Source organism: Uranotaenia lowii, chromosome 2 (genome assembly GCF_029784155.1).
Source record: "Uranotaenia lowii strain MFRU-FL chromosome 2, ASM2978415v1, whole genome shotgun sequence".
Classification (NCBI taxonomy): Eukaryota; Metazoa; Arthropoda; class Insecta; order Diptera; family Culicidae; genus Uranotaenia; species Uranotaenia lowii.
The window spans coordinates 45,487,889-45,508,131 of NC_073692.1; the positions used below are offsets into that span (position 1 = coordinate 45,487,889).

A 20,243-nucleotide genomic window follows, 5' to 3' on the forward strand; every position below is an offset into this window, starting at 1 on the left:
AAACTACTGGAGTGAGACAGGGATGTATCTTATCACCGCTACTTTTTCTAATCGTAATGAATGAAATTCTGATTCGATCGACTGTGCACCGAGGATTGCCGTGGAATCATTCTACAATGTGTGTGGGACAGGCCCAATAAGAGGAACGTCATACGAATATAGCATTATATATCAATCCACTGTAGCTCATATTAATGCTCACCGTCGTTATTATGCATCGCTAATGAAACAGACCTTTCCTGTACCTACCCATCGATGTAGTAATGGCTGGATCACTTCGGCATTTATGTGGTTTCCACACAATGGAGCAACTTAACGACCTTGACCTGGCTGACGATATTGTTTTGCTCGCCCAAACACAACCGGATATGCAGAGCAAACTCGACAACCTTACCAAAAGCTGCAAGGCAGCAGGTCTCAAAGTCAATGTCGGAAAGACCAAGTCGATGAAGATCAACACAGGAAATCCCTCCAGTTTCATGGTAGCTGGGCAACAGGTTGAGAAAGTGGAGTGCTTCAGGTATCTTGGTAGCCAGATAACGCCGGATCAGAAAAGCCCGATATTGCTGTACGGGTGCGAAACTTGGTGCACATATGCGGTAAAGACGCGAAAACTACAAGTATTTTTAAACCGCTGTCTGCGGAATATCATCCGCGCTTGGTGGCCTGGCAACTGGATCTCAAATGAGGAACTTCATCGCCGGTGTCATCAAAGGGCGCTAGAAATGGAATCCAGAAGGACATCGAAGAAGAGCCAGACCCAGAAACTCGTGGCGGCGAAGACTAGTCTCCGGAATACGAATTGTCGACGAGAGTCTTGTCTGGGACCAAGTGAAGACACTGGCTTCGGATCGTCAACAGTGGAGGTATTTTACCACGGCCCTATGCACCGGAGGATCGGCGCGGGAACATTAAGTAAGTAAGTACGTCAGCAGCCGATCGAAGTGTGAGGAGCTTTGCTGGAGAAATTTGACAATGTGCAGAGCTTCGCCAGTCACAAGCCGGAGAAATGTTGACTGTTGTCGTGCTTTATCCGTCATGTGAGTAGTGAGGTTCCGTCAATTGAGTACGGAGCCGTTAAGTTGATGGAAAAAAAACTAGTCCAGTCAAGCGTGATTGGCGAAATCTCTCAACCCTGGTTACTACGTCGAAGTTTTCTCTCAAGGCTCCGCTCGATGGTCTTCATCATGGCAGGTGTCGTCACTGTAGCTGCCCAGCCATGTAGGTTCTGTGAATACAACCACATTGTCCTATTTTGGGGCGCACCAATCTTTTACCGTATTTTTTTTCACCTGGAGGCAAACTAGAGGCAACCTAGGTTCGCTCTAACTGCTGTCATCGTGCTCATTTATTGCTCGAGAGGCAACCTAGGTTCGCTCGAAAAAGGGACGGAGTCGCCCTGAGAAAAAAGTCAGTTTTGCGAGAAGTTCACCAATACTCTCAACGTTGTTGTCAAAACATTAAACAGCTGTTTTTGGCTGAAAACAAAACAGTTGAAATAATGAACGGGCAAATGATTACTGCCGCGATTTTGAACCTCTCAGCCAAGCAAAATCGTACTATCTGCATTCCAGTGCAATCCGGACACGAAAAACGGCAATCCGGATGTGAAGAACCGAATGAAGAAATCCAGAAGGGAGAACAAAATGACATGACAGCAATGTTTATTGCGCTCGTTCTCACGCACACCTACGTATGGAATAACTCGAAACCCGAAACTCGCTTTTTTATTCTGACGGTTCCAGAGCCAAATCCGGAATCAAAAAAAAATACGCCATTTGTCTACCGAGTTACCGAATATCAAAAGCTAAAAATTTAAACGGATCGGGAGATCGAGCAAATAAAAAGCTAGAACATTTTTCTTTCAATACTTTTATTCACGATCGGTATTGACTTGCTTGCAATCAATTTTCCTCAACATCCATGTCTGATAAAAAGATAGTAACATATTTCGGAAACAAAATTCTCTGTCATTGCTCGAATATTTTTATAAAATTTACAAAACAATATTATCGAACATAGCGTAAAACTAAGCCAAATGTTTCTTAAGTATGGCTAGTGGAATTCCTTTCGATTTTTTTGGTTGATTAATTTTACGTGTTATAAAGTTCCAATGATAGACGAAATATTATGTAAAGTAGATAGTACGGAAATGAGAAAGTTGATTCGTTCAACTAAACAAGTTCTTCGTTTGTCGGAATGTCTCTCATTAGTAGCCTGTTCAAAACTCATTTTTCCAAGTAAACTTAACCTTAACTAGTAGCTATTCTGTCATTACACATTTCTGTCCTGGAAATTTTTGCATCTTCTCAGATATAGTTTGATTATTGCTTAGAATTTCTAACACATTCAGTTTATTACCATATACAACTTGTGTGTGTGTGAGTAGAAAATATAGTGTGTTCAGTATTTCTGATTAAGCTATGCTGTAGAATTTTGTCAATAATTTCCTATTACATTAGAGAACTCGTTTCTGTTGATAAAATGCAGCGAAGCAAAGCCGATAGTGCAACTTGCGATCTTCTCGCAATTCTATAGCCCATTCGTAGTAAAAGTTATGTATGTACTAGATTACTTTTATTATCTCGCCAAAGCGTTTAAGTGAATAACATTTGAGTTCTAATATTGATTTTTTTTTGATAATTTGTGCATTTATTTTATCGTTCTGCTTTCTCAATTAATGAATTTGACTCGTATTACTATCGTTTTATTGGTGGTTTGCGTTATCGGATTTGCTCGGGTTTTAGTGGAACATGTTCGAGTTTTGTTTTGTTTTCGATCTGCTAGAAGATTATCAGGAAGTTTTTTCTTCATTGGAAATATTTACTTTAGTTCAGTTTAATACACTCACACAAATAGTCCAACACCAGCATGTTTAAAGAAAAACCCTTTCGCATTCATTACTTTCTATGGATTTCAAATTTGCTCAATTGGATCAATCTCGGTCACGTTTTCGAATTTAAATCTAACACATTTTCACTATCTCATTGTCTCTCAATCGTTACTGTTCCTTAAAACACTTGGGTTGAAACGTTACATTCAACGATAGAGGATTTACAAAATGGAAATCGAAACTCGTCTATCCTTCGTTTTTGGTTTCTATCTATGCCCTCTAAAAGTGGGAAAGTGTGTTTCTATTGTAAATATATTTATATGATTTATTTGATGTTCTCGTCTGTATTCTAAATAGGCATTTTTAATGTTGATTCTAGCTTTAATTCCGTTGAAAAACTAGTTATTGACATTGGTTTTGATATTTCTAAGTTAGGGATCGTAGCAGTAAAATTGTAACATTGAGATGCATTCGAATCTAGTGATAAAACCTGTTAAATCCGTATCTAGTACAATTCGTAGAGCAAACAATACGTTTAATATACAATTATTAACTAAAAATAGTAAAGAATTTAATGAATAAAATCAGTCCCTCATAATATGTATCACAAAACATAATAATTAAAACGACGTAAAAGTGAAAGAGCTTTTGAAACGTAGAACGATATGCAAAACTAAGCAAAAAGTGTTTGTCACTAAGATGATCGAATGAATAATGAAATCTCGTTAGTACGAATGTGATGTTTCATAACCAAATGACCTCGTTATCACGCCGCTGTAGATAACTTTTTAGCGACTGAAGCCCGTTGGAATGACGAAATCATCACAGAAATCTCAAAGTTTCGGTTATGCTTAATTAGGTTACACCGTCAACTGAAAATACAAACACATTTGAATGTAAATAGTCCTTCCAAATTTCCCAAAATGATCTCACCTTATTGCTGAACTCACGCTGTAAAGGTCAATCCGCTGGTTGTGTTTCTTCTGGGTTGAGCATTAGCCGAGTTCGCCGAAATACCTGCTGCACTTCCGAGATTTCCGTACATGCTCGTACTCATACTGGCACTACCAACAGAAGTAGACTTTGCAGCTTGCGGATGTTTTTGCTGTTGATGCAGTTGCAGATCCTGCTGGTACCACTTCCGATACTCGGCGTACATCTGCCGCGCCTGATTGAGTACCCGTACAACGTTATGTTTCCGAACCATCTTGTCGAAGTGCATGGCCATTTCGTTGTAGTCCATGTTCGTTTTCATCACGTAGTCCCTATGCTGTAGTAGAATAGTTATGCACAAAAACATCAGAAACGGATTGCCGCCTCCGAATTCGTGTGGTGGTGGGAGAACTCCGGCCACTTTGATCGGTTCCGACGGCGGTGCGGCAGGAATGTTGGTCGAGGAAGGTTGCTGGATGCTTAGATCAATTTTAGTTGCCTCTGAAGCTTCGTCGAATGGACTATTAGTTGATGAAATTTCCAACGTACCTTCGGGCTGGGGTATAACGGTCGTTGGCAGAGTTGCAGTTGCAGCGATATTGGTTGAATTAGCATCGTAAAATGGATTGTTTGGGTGAAATTTAAAGGAAACTGCTGGCGAGCGGATGGGCGGAGAATCGTCCGAGTCAGAATCAGGCAATATCATCGAGTTTCGGTTTGAGGTTGTACTAGATTGATCTCCGGTGCGTCTTACTAATCGGATTGGGGTAACGGATTTCTTCCCCGTCGACGTTTCTACGATTATTTCCCCGTCATAGTCCAATTCGGGATGTTCGTCAGGAGTGGTTGCCGTACGTTCTATCATAGTGGTTAAAGGTCGACCTTGAGAAAGATCACCAGTAGATAGAGGGCTGTCGCATTGGTGTAGTGGATTCTCCCACACGAAGACATCAGCGTTGGCACTGGAGGTACTTATCCTTTTATTGACACTGTCAGCATCGATCTCGCTCAAGGGCCGTACCTTCTCACGATATCGTACTACTTCTGTGCTAGGGGCTTCTTTCAAATCACAGATCTCGTCCACTGATTGTATGTCTGCTTCAATGGTAGAACCATTCTGTAGTTTGCGATAATCGCTAGGTCGAGTTTTTGCGAAACTTTGCATCGATTCAACACTTTCTGGAGGAGTATCCAACTCTATACAACCGCTCAATGTGTAAAATCGCTGTTGGTTATGGAAGTCCGTACCAAACACGTGCCGATCGAGGTTTTCTAATTCTAGGCGTAACTCACGAGTCATTGACGTTGTCATGGGAAAATATTCCTGTGAATCATCCGGGCTACTTCCATCTTGACCATGTGATGCGAACTGCTCCTTATCATGGAGATCAACTTGCGCTGGATTTTCCATTGCTTCAGATTCTGCCAATGGTTGGTGGATAGGAGATACTGAAACCGAACTGTCATCCACGATAAAGCTACTGTTATCGCTCGAACGCGATATGGCGGCAATTGAATCTGCCACACCCGTACTAGACGAATCTGAATCATCGAAAGAAGATTTAGTTAGCTTTATCAAAGGTTTTGGTTTCAATTCATCGTATTCGATGGTGTCCGTTGAATCATCATCCATGGTTATGGACGATCCCGTCGTTATAGTTGTCCCAGATCCAGTAGAATCAAGCGAGGTAGTCACTATTCGTTTACTGTTAAGCTTATCACTTATTCGACTGCGGTTCATTGCAGCAAAACTCAGAAATTCGTTGAAATTTTTCACCAATTTTGGTTTACGATCGTCCCCATGGAATGATGATCCGGTATTCGATAGATCTGAGTCATTTTTATCAAGAGAGGCAAAAATACCTGGGAGAAAAATGTTAGGAATGTAAGACAGACGTAAATTTAAAACAAATTCTTAAAGATTTAAATTACCTTTTTTACTTGCTGCCAACTTTTCCTTTAAATCCTTGAAATGGCCACCGCCACTTGTCGCAAAGCTCTTACGTTGACTTAGCTGCCGAGCTATCATGTTGCCAGTTCCAGCGGAGAATAAGCTCCTGCTTCTGTTTAAAGGAGAGTTTCGTGCGTTACTGCTTGGAACTTTTGTTTTTTGAGATGAATCATTTGACTGTGAGTCTTGTTCTTCGTTTTGTTTTGCGTCTGGACTAGCGACCGATGGAGCGGCTGCAGCTTCTCCATCCAATTCCACCGTTGTCGGTGATTCAGGTGAACTGTCCAGGAAAGGGTTTTTCCCAGGTGAAGCCACGGGCACCTCAGTGATTGGTTTGGTCATTTCGAGTTCTGAAGGTTCACCAAACACATTGTCATCGCCTTCGTTCTCCTGACCAATATGTCCCTCTAAAATGTCTTCATCTCCCACGCTTCGAACTACTTTACGCTGTTTCACCAGAGAAATTTTAGCTTCGTCCAAGCTCTGATGCGTTTTGCTTATATTTTTATCGGTTTGATACAAATTTTCCCGACTTATGTTTTCATCCAAGCTAAGATTGAGTCGTTTGGTGGCATCCAGCTTACCAGCGTGTCCTGGGGTGTTTGTCAGATTCGTTCCTGTTGAGCTAAGGCTGATGGCCGAGCTTTGCCTTCGCAGTGCGCACACTTTCGTGTAGGGATTTTCTCGTGGGGTTCGAAGCACTACCAGTGAAGGACTTTTTGGCTGTGGAATGTCTGGTGGTGGCGGTTCGTATTCCTTTTCGAACAGCGCAAGCTCGTCTTTCGGGGGTGTTGGTGGAAGAGAACTCCACAAAACCTCCAACATACGTAGGGAATCTTCAAAGGCAAACTCGCGTTTCATTTCTAGTAGCAGCCAGCGATAGCAAAACAATAAATCATCCGCTTGGTGCATCTTTAGGTAGGAGTAAAACTCAGGATCGTAGAATTGTAACGCTTCCGACAGATGATTGAATTTCAAAGTCATTGCGATACCATCCAGCATGAAGTTTGAACTGAGACGAATCATAATAGCACAGAAGCAAATGTAGGCCTGCGCCTCATCGGCCATCGTAACCAACAGTGGTGATGCTATGTCGGACATACCCTGGCAATAGCTTACTGCGGGATGATTTAGCGCATACGTTGTGAGAACGTTGAACAGTGAAGCTATGTTTTGATTATCGTCACTCCCTGCGTAAAAAGGATGCAGCCGATCCGTACGAAGAACGTCTTTTCTCACCATACTTGTTACGTAGGCCAATTCACCCACGATGTTACCCTGCTGGACAGCGGTGCGCCACACGTCTCGCAATCGATAATACTCAGCTACAAAAACAGTATTTAAAAAAAAACGATTATTTAAAAAAAGTTCTGAAATAGAACCTAAACTGACTGCGTCCTCACCCGATTTCCTTTTCATGTAATCCATTCTTTCCCGTCCAGTCATGCCACTCGGATACACATTAAGAATGTGCTTCCATATCACTCGTCTCAAGCTGGGATCGATTCCGCCTAGATAGATGACCTTGCGAAGCTGTTCGCTTTGCACTATCTGCCCAACCGAATCGCAAAATGTCCGAAACTCGGCATCGGCCAACGGAGGCCGGATGGTTTGCGTTAGCAGCGGATCTTCGGCCAAATTGAAAGCCTTCTGTACCAGCGAAAATGTCTTTTCCATCTGGTTCATGATCAAGCCAGGAAGTTTATTCTGCACATACTTGTGCCCAGCACCGATGGATTGTTGCAATGTAGTCAGCTCCCGGCTAATGCCACCCGGAGCAGCTGTCGTTCCGTCCCAGTCCGATATCTCCGAGAAAGGTTTAATATCGACCCTTAAATGCAGGCATGGTTCCGTTTTTGTTGCAACTGATTGATTGTGAGCGCGAAGAAAAGCTGCATCCAAATCCCATTCCGAAAGAACCACAAGATAAGTTTCCAATCCGTTTGGATCCAATGTTTTGCAGCTTATACCAAAATCGGTTTTAAGATCGAACGCCTTGGCAAGGATAGAATAAAGCACTTCCAGGCTGGTAATTTGTGGATCTACGCTAAATTTGCGCGTCTCAGGAGGAACATTTTTCTCACATTTCTAGAAACAAGGAAAACATATCTGTAAGAGAGCATCAATTATTTATATTTACCCCAGTCTCCACCTTGACTTTAACTCGAACGGCTTCCCGATTGCAGCCAAACATTCCGCCAGCGGACATGATGAACACCTTACGTTTGCTTCGGTTTTGGAACTTGCTTGATTCCTTATGGTCTAGCCTTGTTAGAATTGAGTGAGAATTTTCACATCCTTTGGCATATCAGGAGTATCGAATGATTTTTCCACCATAGGCAGCGAGACGTGTTTTCCAAAACTTAACTAAAGGTTTACGTCGAAATCAACAAAACTCATTTTAGTTACCTTTCGAATTTACTCTGTGTTCCAGATAAACTTAAAATTTGCATATCCTTTGTCCGAGAATCATCAAAATATGCATTTTTTCACTAGTCTGACTACCTACTGAATTTTGAACTTTCGATTTTGTCTTTTTTTTTTGTTTTTGACAAGAACGAAACAAAAAAGTCGAAGTCGCCGTTTCATTTTTTGCACGGTTAACTAATGCTTTCGTGAATGTGCGTTTCATGCAGTGCAGCAGTGAAGAATTTTGAGTTGTGCTCAACTTTTAAGCCGAATGTAGATTTTTTTTCGTTTTTCGTTATTTAATTTCGAGCGTGTACCAATGGATTAAGTTCTCGAAATGGCCAAAAATATTTTTTGATAAAATTTTAAGCAAAACTGAAACGAGCCCTCTTCGAAACTTACCCTAGTGAGTAGTGATCCGTGTTTGGCGCCAAATTAAAAATTAAGGAAAACAACACGAGTTAGCTTGAAATACTTGAAAAACGGAGTTAAGTCTACTTTTTTCACAATTATTTGTTATCCAAATAAGTTATGGCTGATAAAGAATCACCGATTAACAACTTGAACCGGCTGAACCTGGCGGACGAAAGCAAACGTGCCGATTATTTGGACTGGAACGAGTACTTCATGGCGACCGCTTTCCTGTCCGCTAGACGTAGCAAGGATCCCAACACTCAGGTCGGTGCCTGCATCGTCAATGAGGAGAAAAAGATAGTCGGTGTCGGCTACAACGGGTTCCCCATCGGATGCAGCGACGATGATTTTCCTTGGGGTAAGTGAGCGGTACCGATGTGTGTTGTTCCAGATGTCAGTATTTCGCCAACTACATAAATGGCTTTAATGTTCAAAACCAAATCCAGAGTGGGATATTTTGGTTGCTGCAAAGAGCTTCAGGACACGTTGCTGTAACTGAATGGTCTAATGTGGACTAGGATTGAACCTTACAATTAAAAACTAATTTGTTACAGCTTTCACATAGTTTTAATTGATATCTTTTTTGACCACCAGTTCAAGGATGTTTTCAATGATTTATAACTTATCTGGCACACGTGTCACTAACGATACCCTTTGGTTTCAGGGAAAGCGTCTAACGATCCGCTGGTTACCAAGTACCTGTACGTGTGCCACGCCGAGATGAATGCAATCCTGAACAAGAACAGCTCGGACGTCAAGGGTTGCACCATGTACGTGGCGCTGTTTCCGTGTAACGAATGCGCCAAAATCATCATCCAATCGCGCATCCGGGAGGTGGTGTACATGTCCGACAAGCACGCCCACAAGAATCACACCATTGCCGCGAAACGGATGTTCGATGCTGCCGGTGTGCGCTACTGGCAGTACGTGCCAAAGAACAAGCGCATCGTGATCGACTTTTCCGAGATCGATTGGGACAACTTGAATCAGCTGCCGGTGACTCCGGCGAAAAAACAAAACCCCACGTGACAAATGATTGTTAGACAATCTGATTTTTGAGAAGTTAAGATTACAGTTTAGTTTATTTGGACAGCTTTTTATGTTGTGAACATAATTTATTTTAAAATATACGATTTACTCAACTCATAATGTTATCATGACATTGTAAATACATACCACGAACTAATAAAAATTATAACATTACGAATGAAGCGCGTTAAATTTGTTTTCCTGATCCGTAGAATCTTAGATCACAGTCTTACCGCATACTTTACTTTTCATTTAATGTTCATCTTTAATGTACGAAAAATTGATACCACAAATATATGTGATCCCAATCAATGATGAGGGCCTACCAGCCTTGTAAAACTTTTTGTCCTATTTCTCTAATAACATCTTGAAGCTTGGCGGATTTTTTATGATTAATATTTTTTCAGAACCCACAATTTTTAGTTTAGCTTCAACAGGAAACGGACTTATCGAAACGAACGCCGTTGATTGGAAAAAATATCGTTTTTTTACACGGGTTTCGCACTTAAACCGATATCTAAGATAAAATAGTCCTCTTCAATGGAAAACACTCACACACGTTTCAAAAGATGAGAGCTCTCAGGCTTGGCAGGTGATACCTGTGACGTAACACTTAAAAATTGAAACTTAAGACCTTAGATATGAGGCATGAGACTGAGATTTGGGATCTGAGACATGACACATGAAAATGAAACTTAAGACATTGGACCTGCCTGAGTCTTTAGACATGAGACCTAAGACAAAGGACAAGAAATTTTTCCACTAAGTAATCTTTTGTACGTACCAGTTTCCAATTTTTTGTAGAAGTTCTCGATGGAACGTTCAATTTAAGAACAAGTTTTTTGGTAGTAGTTGATCAATGATCGAGATTTACATCCATCCGATCCGGCGAACGTTGAAAAATCAAACGATAGCCTAAGCTTCAAAGAAGAGTTATTCATGGTCCGTTCCAAGCCAAATGTGTTTGAAAGATTACTTTGGATTATAAATTTTTCTTTCGCTCTTTGTTATCTACATATGAGCAAGTCATCAATTTATGATTGACTTATCTAGAAGCCAGTTATTTTATACAAGTCGAGTTACTTCAATGCTCTCAAAGCCTGCAATTGTTCTGCCTTCTTCGACTTGACAGCTTGAAGCTTGATTGTCTGAAACAACTTGAAAACTGCCAAGCCACTTTTCTACTACTCTGAGAATTTGATATGTCAACCTCAATTGGGAATATGTATCTATGGAGTAAAAAGAATCTTACTTTTTATCAACCGACTTGTTCCAGGTAATGGGACATTTCGTTTACGTTCTGTTCGAAATTCGTTTCGTATTACTTGTACAATAATTTAAAAAAAACCAAAACTTTCGGATTGCTTTCAATAAATGATTTATTGATCACCTAAACTGCACATTACATTTTTCTTCGGGATATAATTATAGAGTAGAATAAATAAAAGACCATTTTCTTCTGTAAACGGATCAACTGGTACAAATAAAAAAAAAACATCGGTAAAAACGAAAATCAAGTGGTTTTGTTTTGTTAGCCTTCCTTTTCTTCTCTTATGGTGACGAAAACAAAAAAATAATATAAACCTTGACTTTCTTGCTCCTTACAATCTAGCTTTCTTAAATATATGAGCTGGTCTATCATCTGTAGATCTTTGTATGTTTTCCTTTTTTTTTTTAGGTCTATGTTAATTAATAATTAGCATTTGCAAGTAAGGAAGTTGGTGCATCTCTCTAATTGATAGGTACTTATTCTCTTCTTAACAAAAATCACTTAGTTAATTGTTTCGAAAAATATAAAAAAAAACGGAAGTACGAGCTACTTCCAAAAGGTTTTTGTTAGTCACCCCAACCCGTTTCTTACTAGTCTATTCTGGGTCTTAAATAGTACAGCGGAGACATGTTTTGAATTTTATGATAAAAAATAATCATAGCTGATTCATGCGCCCTTTTTCCTTACATCCCTACCTAAACATTCATTCGAATAAAAATTGATATTTCGAAAAGAAAAAAGACTCATCCTGCTTGCATGAACTAGATTACACTCACTCACGGAATAATCAAGACATGGAGAAGAAAAAATTTGGAGACAATACACTCGGAACACGCAAGAATGAAAAACGTCCTGAATTTTACGTCCTACTTGTAAAAATTAAGCGACCGGGGCTGCAGAGAAGTCTTCTTCAGACAGTTGTGGGCCTGCTGGGTCATAAACAGTTGATCGCGTGTTTTGCCGCAAGCCCACTTTTCCCACTTGGGGTCCAGGATCTGAAAAAAGGAATTATGTAGTTGTTTTCCTTTTTTAAACTAATGTTTAATAAACCTTACCTGTTCCTCGGGTTCTTCAGCTTTGGTGCAGGGAGCACTCGATAGGCCAGTCGGTTCCAGAATGCCCCCGCCGTCGAGCAGCAAGTCCGAATCACTGAGCGTCTCACGAAGGATACTCGGTGGGGAGAAAATCACTCCAGAATCCGAGATGAGCGATTTGCTCTGAAATTTTTTAAATTGTATTTATTAGTCACTTAAAAATTAATTTCAATAAAATTTCATATTCAAAAAAAAAAAAATATAAATAAAGTGTACACATACCACACCGCTGAGATGAAAGGGCAGGAGGAGGAGGTTCACTTACCGGCGTCTCGGCAAAGAAACTCATGTCCGAATTTTCCCAGTTCTGGTTGAAGGCGGACTTCTTATTAGTGTGATGACCCCGAGGGGATTGACCCACCGTCAGGGCCCCGTGCCTGTCTGTTTTGGCTGAAGGCCCAATTCGACCACTGCTGCTTCCTCCGTTGGTAACGGTCTGGTTGAGTTCGGCAGTTGAGTTGCCTTCTTTGGCCTGCTGTTCGCTGCTCATGATTTCGGCGATGTCCTCACCGAGCCGAGCCGGACTTGGGGGAATGTAACTGCAACGAGAATCAAACGAAGGGTCACAACTATTAATATTCAAAAACTATTTATTTAATCTTGTAAATAGGAATCAGATAGTTTGCCCGATGTATTCTTGTAAGAATTTAAGAACTGTTCAAAGAACTTGTACTGGCAAAATATTTGGAACTGCCCTCTACAAACCGCATCTATAATCCAAGTCACACTTATTGATGCATCGGGCATCCGGTCGACTTAAATTTTAGGATCATAAGCCGTGACCCACGTTCCCAAAATGAAGAGGAGAAAGTTCGATTAAATGATGAAGGCAAGCAGTCGAAGCAACGAAGATGAACTTCCGATCGACAGAATGCGGAGTGTACTGTTTAACCCTCCAAAGTCGTTCGGGTCAATATGACCCAAAGCGCACATTTAAAGCATCTAACTCTTCGAAAAAAAAAAATCGCAAAATTTTGATTTTAAATACCTCCCTATGGGAATCACAAAATACACAATCTGTAGTACCAGGCAACCTTCCTGCGACCACCGGAAGTGCTCCCTCCAAAAAATCGTAGTTAGGCTGTTCGGGTCAATATGACCCGAGAGTTTGCGTATGTTCCCCTGGCCGCAAATATTAACCAATTACGATGAATTTTAATTCATTGTATCGATAACTTATTCTTGTTTCTCATTATTAAAAAATAAGTCGAAATGTTTTTCCAGATTACCAGTAAAATGAAAAAAGCCCCGAAAAAGAACTCTTTTTGAATGCTTATTACGTCTGACAGGTTCCAAATATTGCGCTGATTTTATAATATTTGAAATTGTCAAGAATAAATCTATCCATGGATGTATAAATTTCTGATGGTCCAAAGGAAGTTTTGGCCGCTATCTCGGAACTTCCGGTAGAAAAAATTCTTACTTCAAAAAAGACACTTAATTTAGGTTTTGCATAGCTGTATCTCGTTTACCAATGGGCCGATTCTCTAAATTCAAATTTTAGTTTTTTTGTTAACTTTGTTATAATTTTCTTAGAACATACTTGGTTCCTCAAAGATCTCAGTTCTTCAGTATATTGTAATAAAACTCACATCTTTTGTGTCATTTTTCAAACTCCCCCTCGTGTTGGTGGGTTTACGGGATTTTGTAAGCGTAATTTTTCTAAAATTCTAAAATTTACTTTTTATATACCTAGAGATTCATTAAAATCTTCTCTTTCGATTGACATACATTTTGTGTAGTGTTTCGAAAATTTGTAGCAACGTTTTTCGAATTTACTGAAAGCTGTAAGATTTCAAACAGTTTAGCCCACGTTTTCAGCAGGTTGGTGTACAAATCTCGCACCCCTCACGTAGCCGCGGGATTAACAAATCCTTGAGCTCTCTTTTTGTCTTTTGTCTCTTTTTTAAATTTAGAAAATCGGCCCATTGGTAAACGAGATATAGCAATGCAAAGCCTAAATTGAGTGTCTTTTTTGAAGTAAGAAGCGGCCAGATAGCGGCCAAAACTTCCTTTGGACCACCAGAAATTCATACATCCATGGATAGATTTATTTTTGACAATTTTAAATATTATAAAATCAGCGCAATATTTGGAACCTATCAGAAGTTATAAACATTCAAAAAGAGCTCTTTTTCGGGACTTTTTTCATTCGGAATCAGCTACTGGTAATCTGAAAAATATGTCGGTAGTGAATTTTGAATAGGGCGAATGCGCCAAATGTAAACAAATGGAGTTATCAGCAGGGTGATAAAGTACGTTCGGAGACCTACATTTTGAGTTTACAACGTTAAATGAAAGATATTTGGTTTTCGAGAAATAAAGAAAACAAAATAAAATTTTTGCTAGGAGCTTATGGAGCTGTCAAAATTTGAACGCGTTTTTCTCGAAACAGTGAGGTTGGCGCATTCGCCGTATTCAAAATTCGATACCGATTTAAACTTACTATTTCAATATTGAGAAACTAGAATAAATTATCTATACAATGAATTAAAATTCATCGAAATCGGACAATATTTGCGGCCAGGGGAACGCACATAAACTACAGGTCAAATATCTTTGAAATAGATTTGTATATTATAATAAGTTGTATATTATAATAAAAACTCGATATTTTGCGAACAGCTTTGGAAAGTTAAGGAAACAGTGACTTGTTTGAACTACTCGTCCCTAGGAATTCGTCCGAATATCACGTTAGCGGTGAACACACTGGGAGGCGGTCTAGAGGATTATACGATATCTGAAATGATCCAAAGGCTACAAACTGGAGTACAGCAAAACTTACATGACTGAAATTTCTGGATACACTGAAACGGAAGGAAATCTGGTCACCAAAAAATCAATCACTGGATACGTTTTCACCATGGCCGTTTCGTGGAATGTGAAAAATATCAATCGTCCGTTGCACTTTCTGTTAAAGATGCAGTTCCGAATAACGATAGACAACCTCAGCATATTTATAATTAAAAAAAAGTGATTTCATGCATCATTTACACAGATCTATATTTTTGCAAAATAAAAATTTTTTGCATTAAAAAAATTCTCAACGTTTTAATGATTCATTCAGTAGAGGGTTAGCTTTGTCATGCAGACAAATGTGGATTTGATTTCAGTGAAAAAAGTTACAGCTAATTGTTCAACATATATTTTTATTTTGAGTCAGTTTCTTGGGGTTAAATTATGAACAAATAACTGTTCCGGTTAATGATAAAGTTATAATATATTTTGTAGTGTTAAATTGGAAACAACCCCTGTATCAGGGAGAAAAATGTTATAAGTTTTTGCAAACACATGCTAAGCTTAGGCTACCTCTAAAGATTTATGCCTAAACAAATTCTAAAAGTGAACGAATAAGGTTTCGAAAATCAAAGTGACTCAACAACGTTTCAACGTTTCAAATCACAACTGCTGTCGATCTGCAAGCAAAACATCCATCGTTTCCTCCGCTAGTATCTTCTTGCCACATAGCTAAAAAAATTGTTATTCTTTTTATTCTCGCCCCTCCACCCAGACCACCGCCGCCCACAAGCCACTCCATCCAGCCGCCACCGCCAATCATCAAAACACCTCATCACCCTCCACCGCCACCACCACAACGCTGCAAACTAATGAATATACCACAACTCTATATTAAAAAATTGTGAAATAGCCTACGAGTAGTCCCTACCATTCCTTCAAAGAGCGATAATTTGCTCACTGGAATGGTTTTACATTTTGTGAAAAAAAAAATTGTATTGAAATGAATTGTTAAACTGTTTTGATAGGGTTTTGTGCCTGTTGGAGAAGAGGCTTGGAATAAGCTTAACTCCACTGGGCTTTCCCTATCCGAGGAAAAAATAAATAAATAAAAAAAAAAAAAAAAAAACAGTGTACATAAAAGTTTGTTTATCTATAAGCTTAGTTATAAAATGCAGATTACAATAAATAAAACAAGTGTTTTAAAAATTGATTAAACCGTCTTGAATTCGAATCATTTGTCGGATTCTATCAAATCTAGTGATGAAGAGTTTTACTGAATTTTGAGCTTAATCAATCATTGATAATTAATAAACCGATTCTCTTTAAAAAACAAAACTGATTTAAAATCTATTTAATAATTATCCTTCATTTGATAGAGGATTAATAATTCATTCATAACATTTCTAGTTTCAAGAAACAATACTTGAAAAAAAAACTCCTGAAGTGTTAAAAATACAATTGAAATAATATAACTATTTTTGACATCATTTAAGAACATTTATGAGAATTTGGTATCAAAGATTAAAATATCATTAACAACTTTGTTGGGGACTGCGAATGTTTCGACTTATGCTTTGGAAAAAAATATTTGATTTATTTTGATTTAAAAAAAAAAACCAAAATATCTTTTAATTCTCATATTTTACCATACTGTGATGAATAAACTTAAAGAACGTCTCAGTTTTCTTAGAAGTTTAAACAACTCCCGGTTTTCGAAAAAGTTGATTACTGATTCGAAATCTTCGATTTATGTATGTATCTTAGAAAAGTTCTAAGATGTTGATAAAAAAAATCAAAAATTAACACTTGAATTTCAAAAACTAGAGCTAGCAGAAAAAAAATCAAACTGAATATGTAGATATGTCGCCCTCAAATCAGTCAAAATCAGCTCTTAAACACTCTTCAAAAAGAAAAACGGAAATTTTGTTGCAATCGAAAAGAAAACAAGTTGAAAACATCAATTCTATCGCAATATTTTGTTTAAATACTTTAGTCGGAACACAAATATGCATATTTCATGCGAAGTACCATGAAATGTTGAATCATTTTAACATTTTTAAAGAATTTACTTAGTGTCTTCTATCGACATAAACACATTCTCATAAAAAAACTCGTAAAAATTCTGAACAGTGTTACTAAAATTTCATATTTTATTTCAATTTTTGTCACGATTTTCGCATGTTTTCAAAAGAAACTCAACAAATCCTAAATTATGACCAGTTATCGAAAAATGTAAATTTTGAAAGCACAACTTAAAAAAATGGTTTGGACCCCATGATTGTTTTTTTTTTCAAACAGTGCGTTTTTAACTCAGAAATGTCTAATTTATTATTATTTAGCTACAAAAAATACCGTGCCGTGCGTAAAGATGATTGTCTTGTGTTAAACTTTAACTCTCGAATTAAACATTCTCATTCGAAAATTATAATATTAGCATCTTTTTAAATTTTTCAAATTAAAAAAAAAATTAACTTTGATTTGTTTGTTTTTACATGATTGATATTTTTTTTCAATGATGTGATGTATGATGTGCGATACTTTAAAAAAATAGGATTTTTGAATTTCTCATCTCGTTCTTCGAGGCAGTTTCGGTAAAATTTGTGATTTTTTTTTCAATTTAGAGGGATCATTGAAGAGCGATCAGAGTGGTTAATAAATTTCAAAACTTATGATATTCTTCTAACTAACACATTTTTTGAACTGTTCAATTCTGTGTGGGAAATTAAATTATCATTCTGAATTTTGAATTTTGGGTTCATGGGACCAACACAGAATTTCGGTGTCCTTTTCTCAATTTTCCCGGTTTTGGGTCTAAATTCCCGGTTTCCCGGTTCGATTTTCAATTCCCGGTTTTCCCGGTTCTGTGGCCACCCTGTAAAAGCAAATCAAACTTTTTATCGAGACTGTCGTAAATTACTCTTACATTCAGAAATTAATTCAAAAATATTTTTGAACTCCGTGAAAAATTGTTGATGTGCCGAAATTTCCGGTTTTTTTCCCGGTGACGCGATGAAATTCCAAATTTTTTTCCCGGTTTTCCCGGTTTGCTAGCAACCCTGTTCGTACAATCGGCACGCAACATTCTATGATAGCAAATCTGAGCTCTGTCGATATTTTTAATGGGTTGTCGATATTTTTCTACTGATATTTTCTAAAATTTGCTTAGGGAAACCCGTAACTTTTGTAATATGGGGCTACGAGAGAAAAACGTTTGAAAACCGCTGTTTTAGAGTTATCCGAATGAGCTTAAATTTGTCCAGTATTGTTCAATGATTGATTGAATCAGGGTTGGAATTTGGGAGATAGGATTCAAGAAAGCTGGAAAACAAGGGCCACCCTGTTGCAGGTACTTACACTTCTGATCTCCGCTTGCCCAGTTCTGCCATCGCATTCTTGAACGGCGTTGGCGTTCGTGGTTCCAGCGAAGACTTTAGATCTTTCAGGGGAGTTTTACTTGGTGGTGCCGCTTTGGATTCGTCATCGACTGGCTCCTTCTTCACCTGCTGCTGCCCTTCTTTGGCCGGTATCGGAGTGCTGAGAAGACTAGTGTCGTTGAGCTAAATGGAAGCATGGATAAATGTGGTTAGATATGTCGTTGATTTTTTTAATTAGGTAATTATGTAGTTGTCGAAATTATAACTTGCATGGAACAAAAAAAAAAGAAGATAAAACATACTTTAAAGTTAGCTCGTTTAACGGGGGTGCTGGCAGGAAGCTGATCGAACGAAACATTCAAGCTGGGTGAGTTAAGAAACTGACTGGGTGAGAACGGAAGTGGTTTGATTGGGGTGACTGTCGGTGAGAGAAGGTGTTTTTCGTTAGTGTCCGCTGACGACGGATGGTGGTGCTGTTGTTGTTGATGCTGATGCTGCTGGGACACATGCAGATGGGTGGTGCCGCTGGCCGTTGTTGTTAGTGCTTGACTCGCGGCGGATGTCACCTGCAGGAGTTGCTGCTGCCGTTGTTGCTGGTGAGCCATCAGAATCTGTTGCTGAAGGTTGTTCTACCGATGTCGGATACAAACAAACATAAAAAAAACACAAAAAGCATTGAACAAACAGAAAATAAGCAAGAATGATTTACAAAAAATAAACAATAGGAATAAAAATGGATGGCATGAATCAACGGGACAACTTACCATTTCATTTTCGTCATTGAACTTCCGCTTCCTCCTCAGTATACTCGGAGTGTTGATTTTGAACTTTCGGTCCTTGCTTTCCTCGTCGTTCCCACTGAGCAGATCATTGAAGTCCACACTGGTGGGCTGGTACGGATGGTGGGCGTTTTTGGAATTCTGATTGCTGGTACTACTACTACTGTTGGTGCTACTGCTCCGGCTAATGATATTATTGTTGTTATTGTTCATGAAACTCGACGTAGTCTTCCTGGAAGCATACAGCGGTGCTATCACGAATTGATTTTCGCTCGTGGCATTCGGCAGGGGAGATATAATGAAGTCTCCTTGATCGGTGGAAACGGCTATCGGACCACCGTTGTCGTCCAGCGAGTCCTCGTTCATGCTTTCAATCGAAGCTTTCTTGCGGTTATTGCAAATGATTTGACGCAAGCTGTTCTGGCTGGAAGTTTGCGATTGAGTGGCCGGCTGCTGAGCTACCGATGCGGGATTCGACGATATGGAATTGCTGTTTTGCGAATTATTTGCCGAACTTGTGGCGGTTGCTTTGGGCTTTCGCCTGGTAGCTTCCGGTCCTTCGTACTTCCTTCGCATCGTGGAGTTCCAGTGATTTTTGATCGCATTATCAGTACGCCCCGGTAGCAGTTTGGCAATTTTCGCCCACTGGTTACCCCACTGCAAGTGAGCCTGATAGATGATGTTATCCTCTTCCTCTGTCCATGCTGTCTTTTTGATGTTCGGATTAAGGTGATTGTGCCAACGCTCCCGGCACTGTTTTCCGATGCGACCGCGCAGGTGCCGCGCGATCAGGGTCCATTTTTTCGGTCCATATTTGGTGACCAGTTCGACGACTTTGTCGTCCTCCTGCCGAAGGGAAAGTTTGAACAAAGCATATGCGGATTAAGACCAAATACAATTGAAACGGAAGATAGTTTTCTCTCTGTGATCTGGACAAGGTTCGCTTTAAGTTTGATGTCAGCACTGGGTTAAAAAGGAAGTTAAACGATCTTGCAGATTAGTTCACTGAGAACCTGGAGAAATTTTCTTGCAAATAAGATGTTGAACTCCTCGGAAATCCGACGTAGAAAGAGGAGGATACTGTCAAGCGTTACCACGTCAATCTTGCGATATGGAGCGGCGGCCTGGAGACAGGCACTGGGAAGACAGTGTAACCTGCAGAGACTTGGCAGCGTTCAGCGGCTGAACGCTGCGGGTACCGGACCATCTTGTCGAAGCCGCCTGCGTAGTGATTGGGGTCATGTCCATTTGGTTTTGATAGAGGTGGAAGTCTACTGATACGTTACGATAATAAAGACACGCCCAACGTACGAGATCTAGCCAAAGGGGACTCGATGTCCCACTGGAACCAGCTATCGGACAGCTCTGCGAGAGGAAGGTGTATCCATCGTCTGATCCCGCACAACGAGAGCTGAATC

The 20,243-nt window shown here is 39.5% G+C and overlaps 3 protein-coding genes across 7 annotated transcripts in view; 1 reads left to right on the forward strand and 2 right to left on the reverse strand.

The window, feature by feature from the left end:
• Positions 1–2,762: 2,762 nt before the first annotated feature.
• On the reverse strand, positions 2,763–8,264 carry LOC129746273 (uncharacterized). 2 transcript variants are annotated; one of them, XM_055739858.1, is made up of 6 exons: positions 8,127–8,260; positions 7,870–8,015; positions 7,121–7,805; positions 5,699–7,042; positions 3,767–5,629; positions 2,763–3,705 (listed from the first exon to the last, which is right to left on the reverse strand). In XM_055739858.1, the coding sequence occupies exons 2-5, from the start codon at positions 7,924–7,926 to the stop codon at positions 3,780–3,782; spliced, it is 3,936 nt and encodes a 1,311-aa protein (XP_055595833.1). In that variant the 5' UTR covers positions 7,927–8,015; positions 8,127–8,260; the 3' UTR covers positions 2,763–3,705; positions 3,767–3,779. The 2 variants fall into 2 exon arrangements, with proteins under 2 accessions (XP_055595833.1, XP_055595832.1); XM_055739857.1 differs by having other exon boundaries at positions 7,870–8,264.
• Positions 8,265–8,544: 280 nt separating this feature from the next.
• Positions 8,545–9,714, forward strand: LOC129746274 (deoxycytidylate deaminase). Its single transcript, XM_055739859.1, has 2 exons — positions 8,545–8,898; positions 9,205–9,714. The coding sequence occupies exons 1-2, from the start codon at positions 8,658–8,660 to the stop codon at positions 9,567–9,569; spliced, it is 606 nt and encodes a 201-aa protein (XP_055595834.1). The 5' UTR covers positions 8,545–8,657; the 3' UTR covers positions 9,570–9,714.
• Positions 9,715–10,923: 1,209 nt separating this feature from the next.
• The window catches only part of LOC129743932 (myb protein), a 63,557-nt gene continuing 54,237 nt past the window's right edge, over positions 10,924–20,243 (reverse strand). For 2 of the 4 annotated variants that reach the window (XM_055736172.1, XM_055736174.1), the window contains exons 4-9: positions 18,811–19,671; positions 18,349–18,675; positions 18,027–18,229; positions 12,199–12,472; positions 11,895–12,056; positions 10,924–11,834 (exon numbers count right to left, since the gene is read on the reverse strand). In XM_055736172.1, the coding sequence (XP_055592147.1) occupies positions 11,706–11,834; positions 11,895–12,056; positions 12,199–12,472; positions 18,027–18,229; positions 18,349–18,675; positions 18,811–19,671 (1,956 nt within the window). In that variant the 3' untranslated portion in view covers positions 10,924–11,705. Of the gene's footprint in view, positions 11,835–11,894; positions 12,057–12,155; positions 12,473–18,026; positions 18,230–18,348; positions 18,676–18,810; positions 19,672–20,243 lie in introns of all 4 variants that reach the window. The other 2 variants (XR_008736740.1, XM_055736175.1) reach the window with 2 other exon arrangements.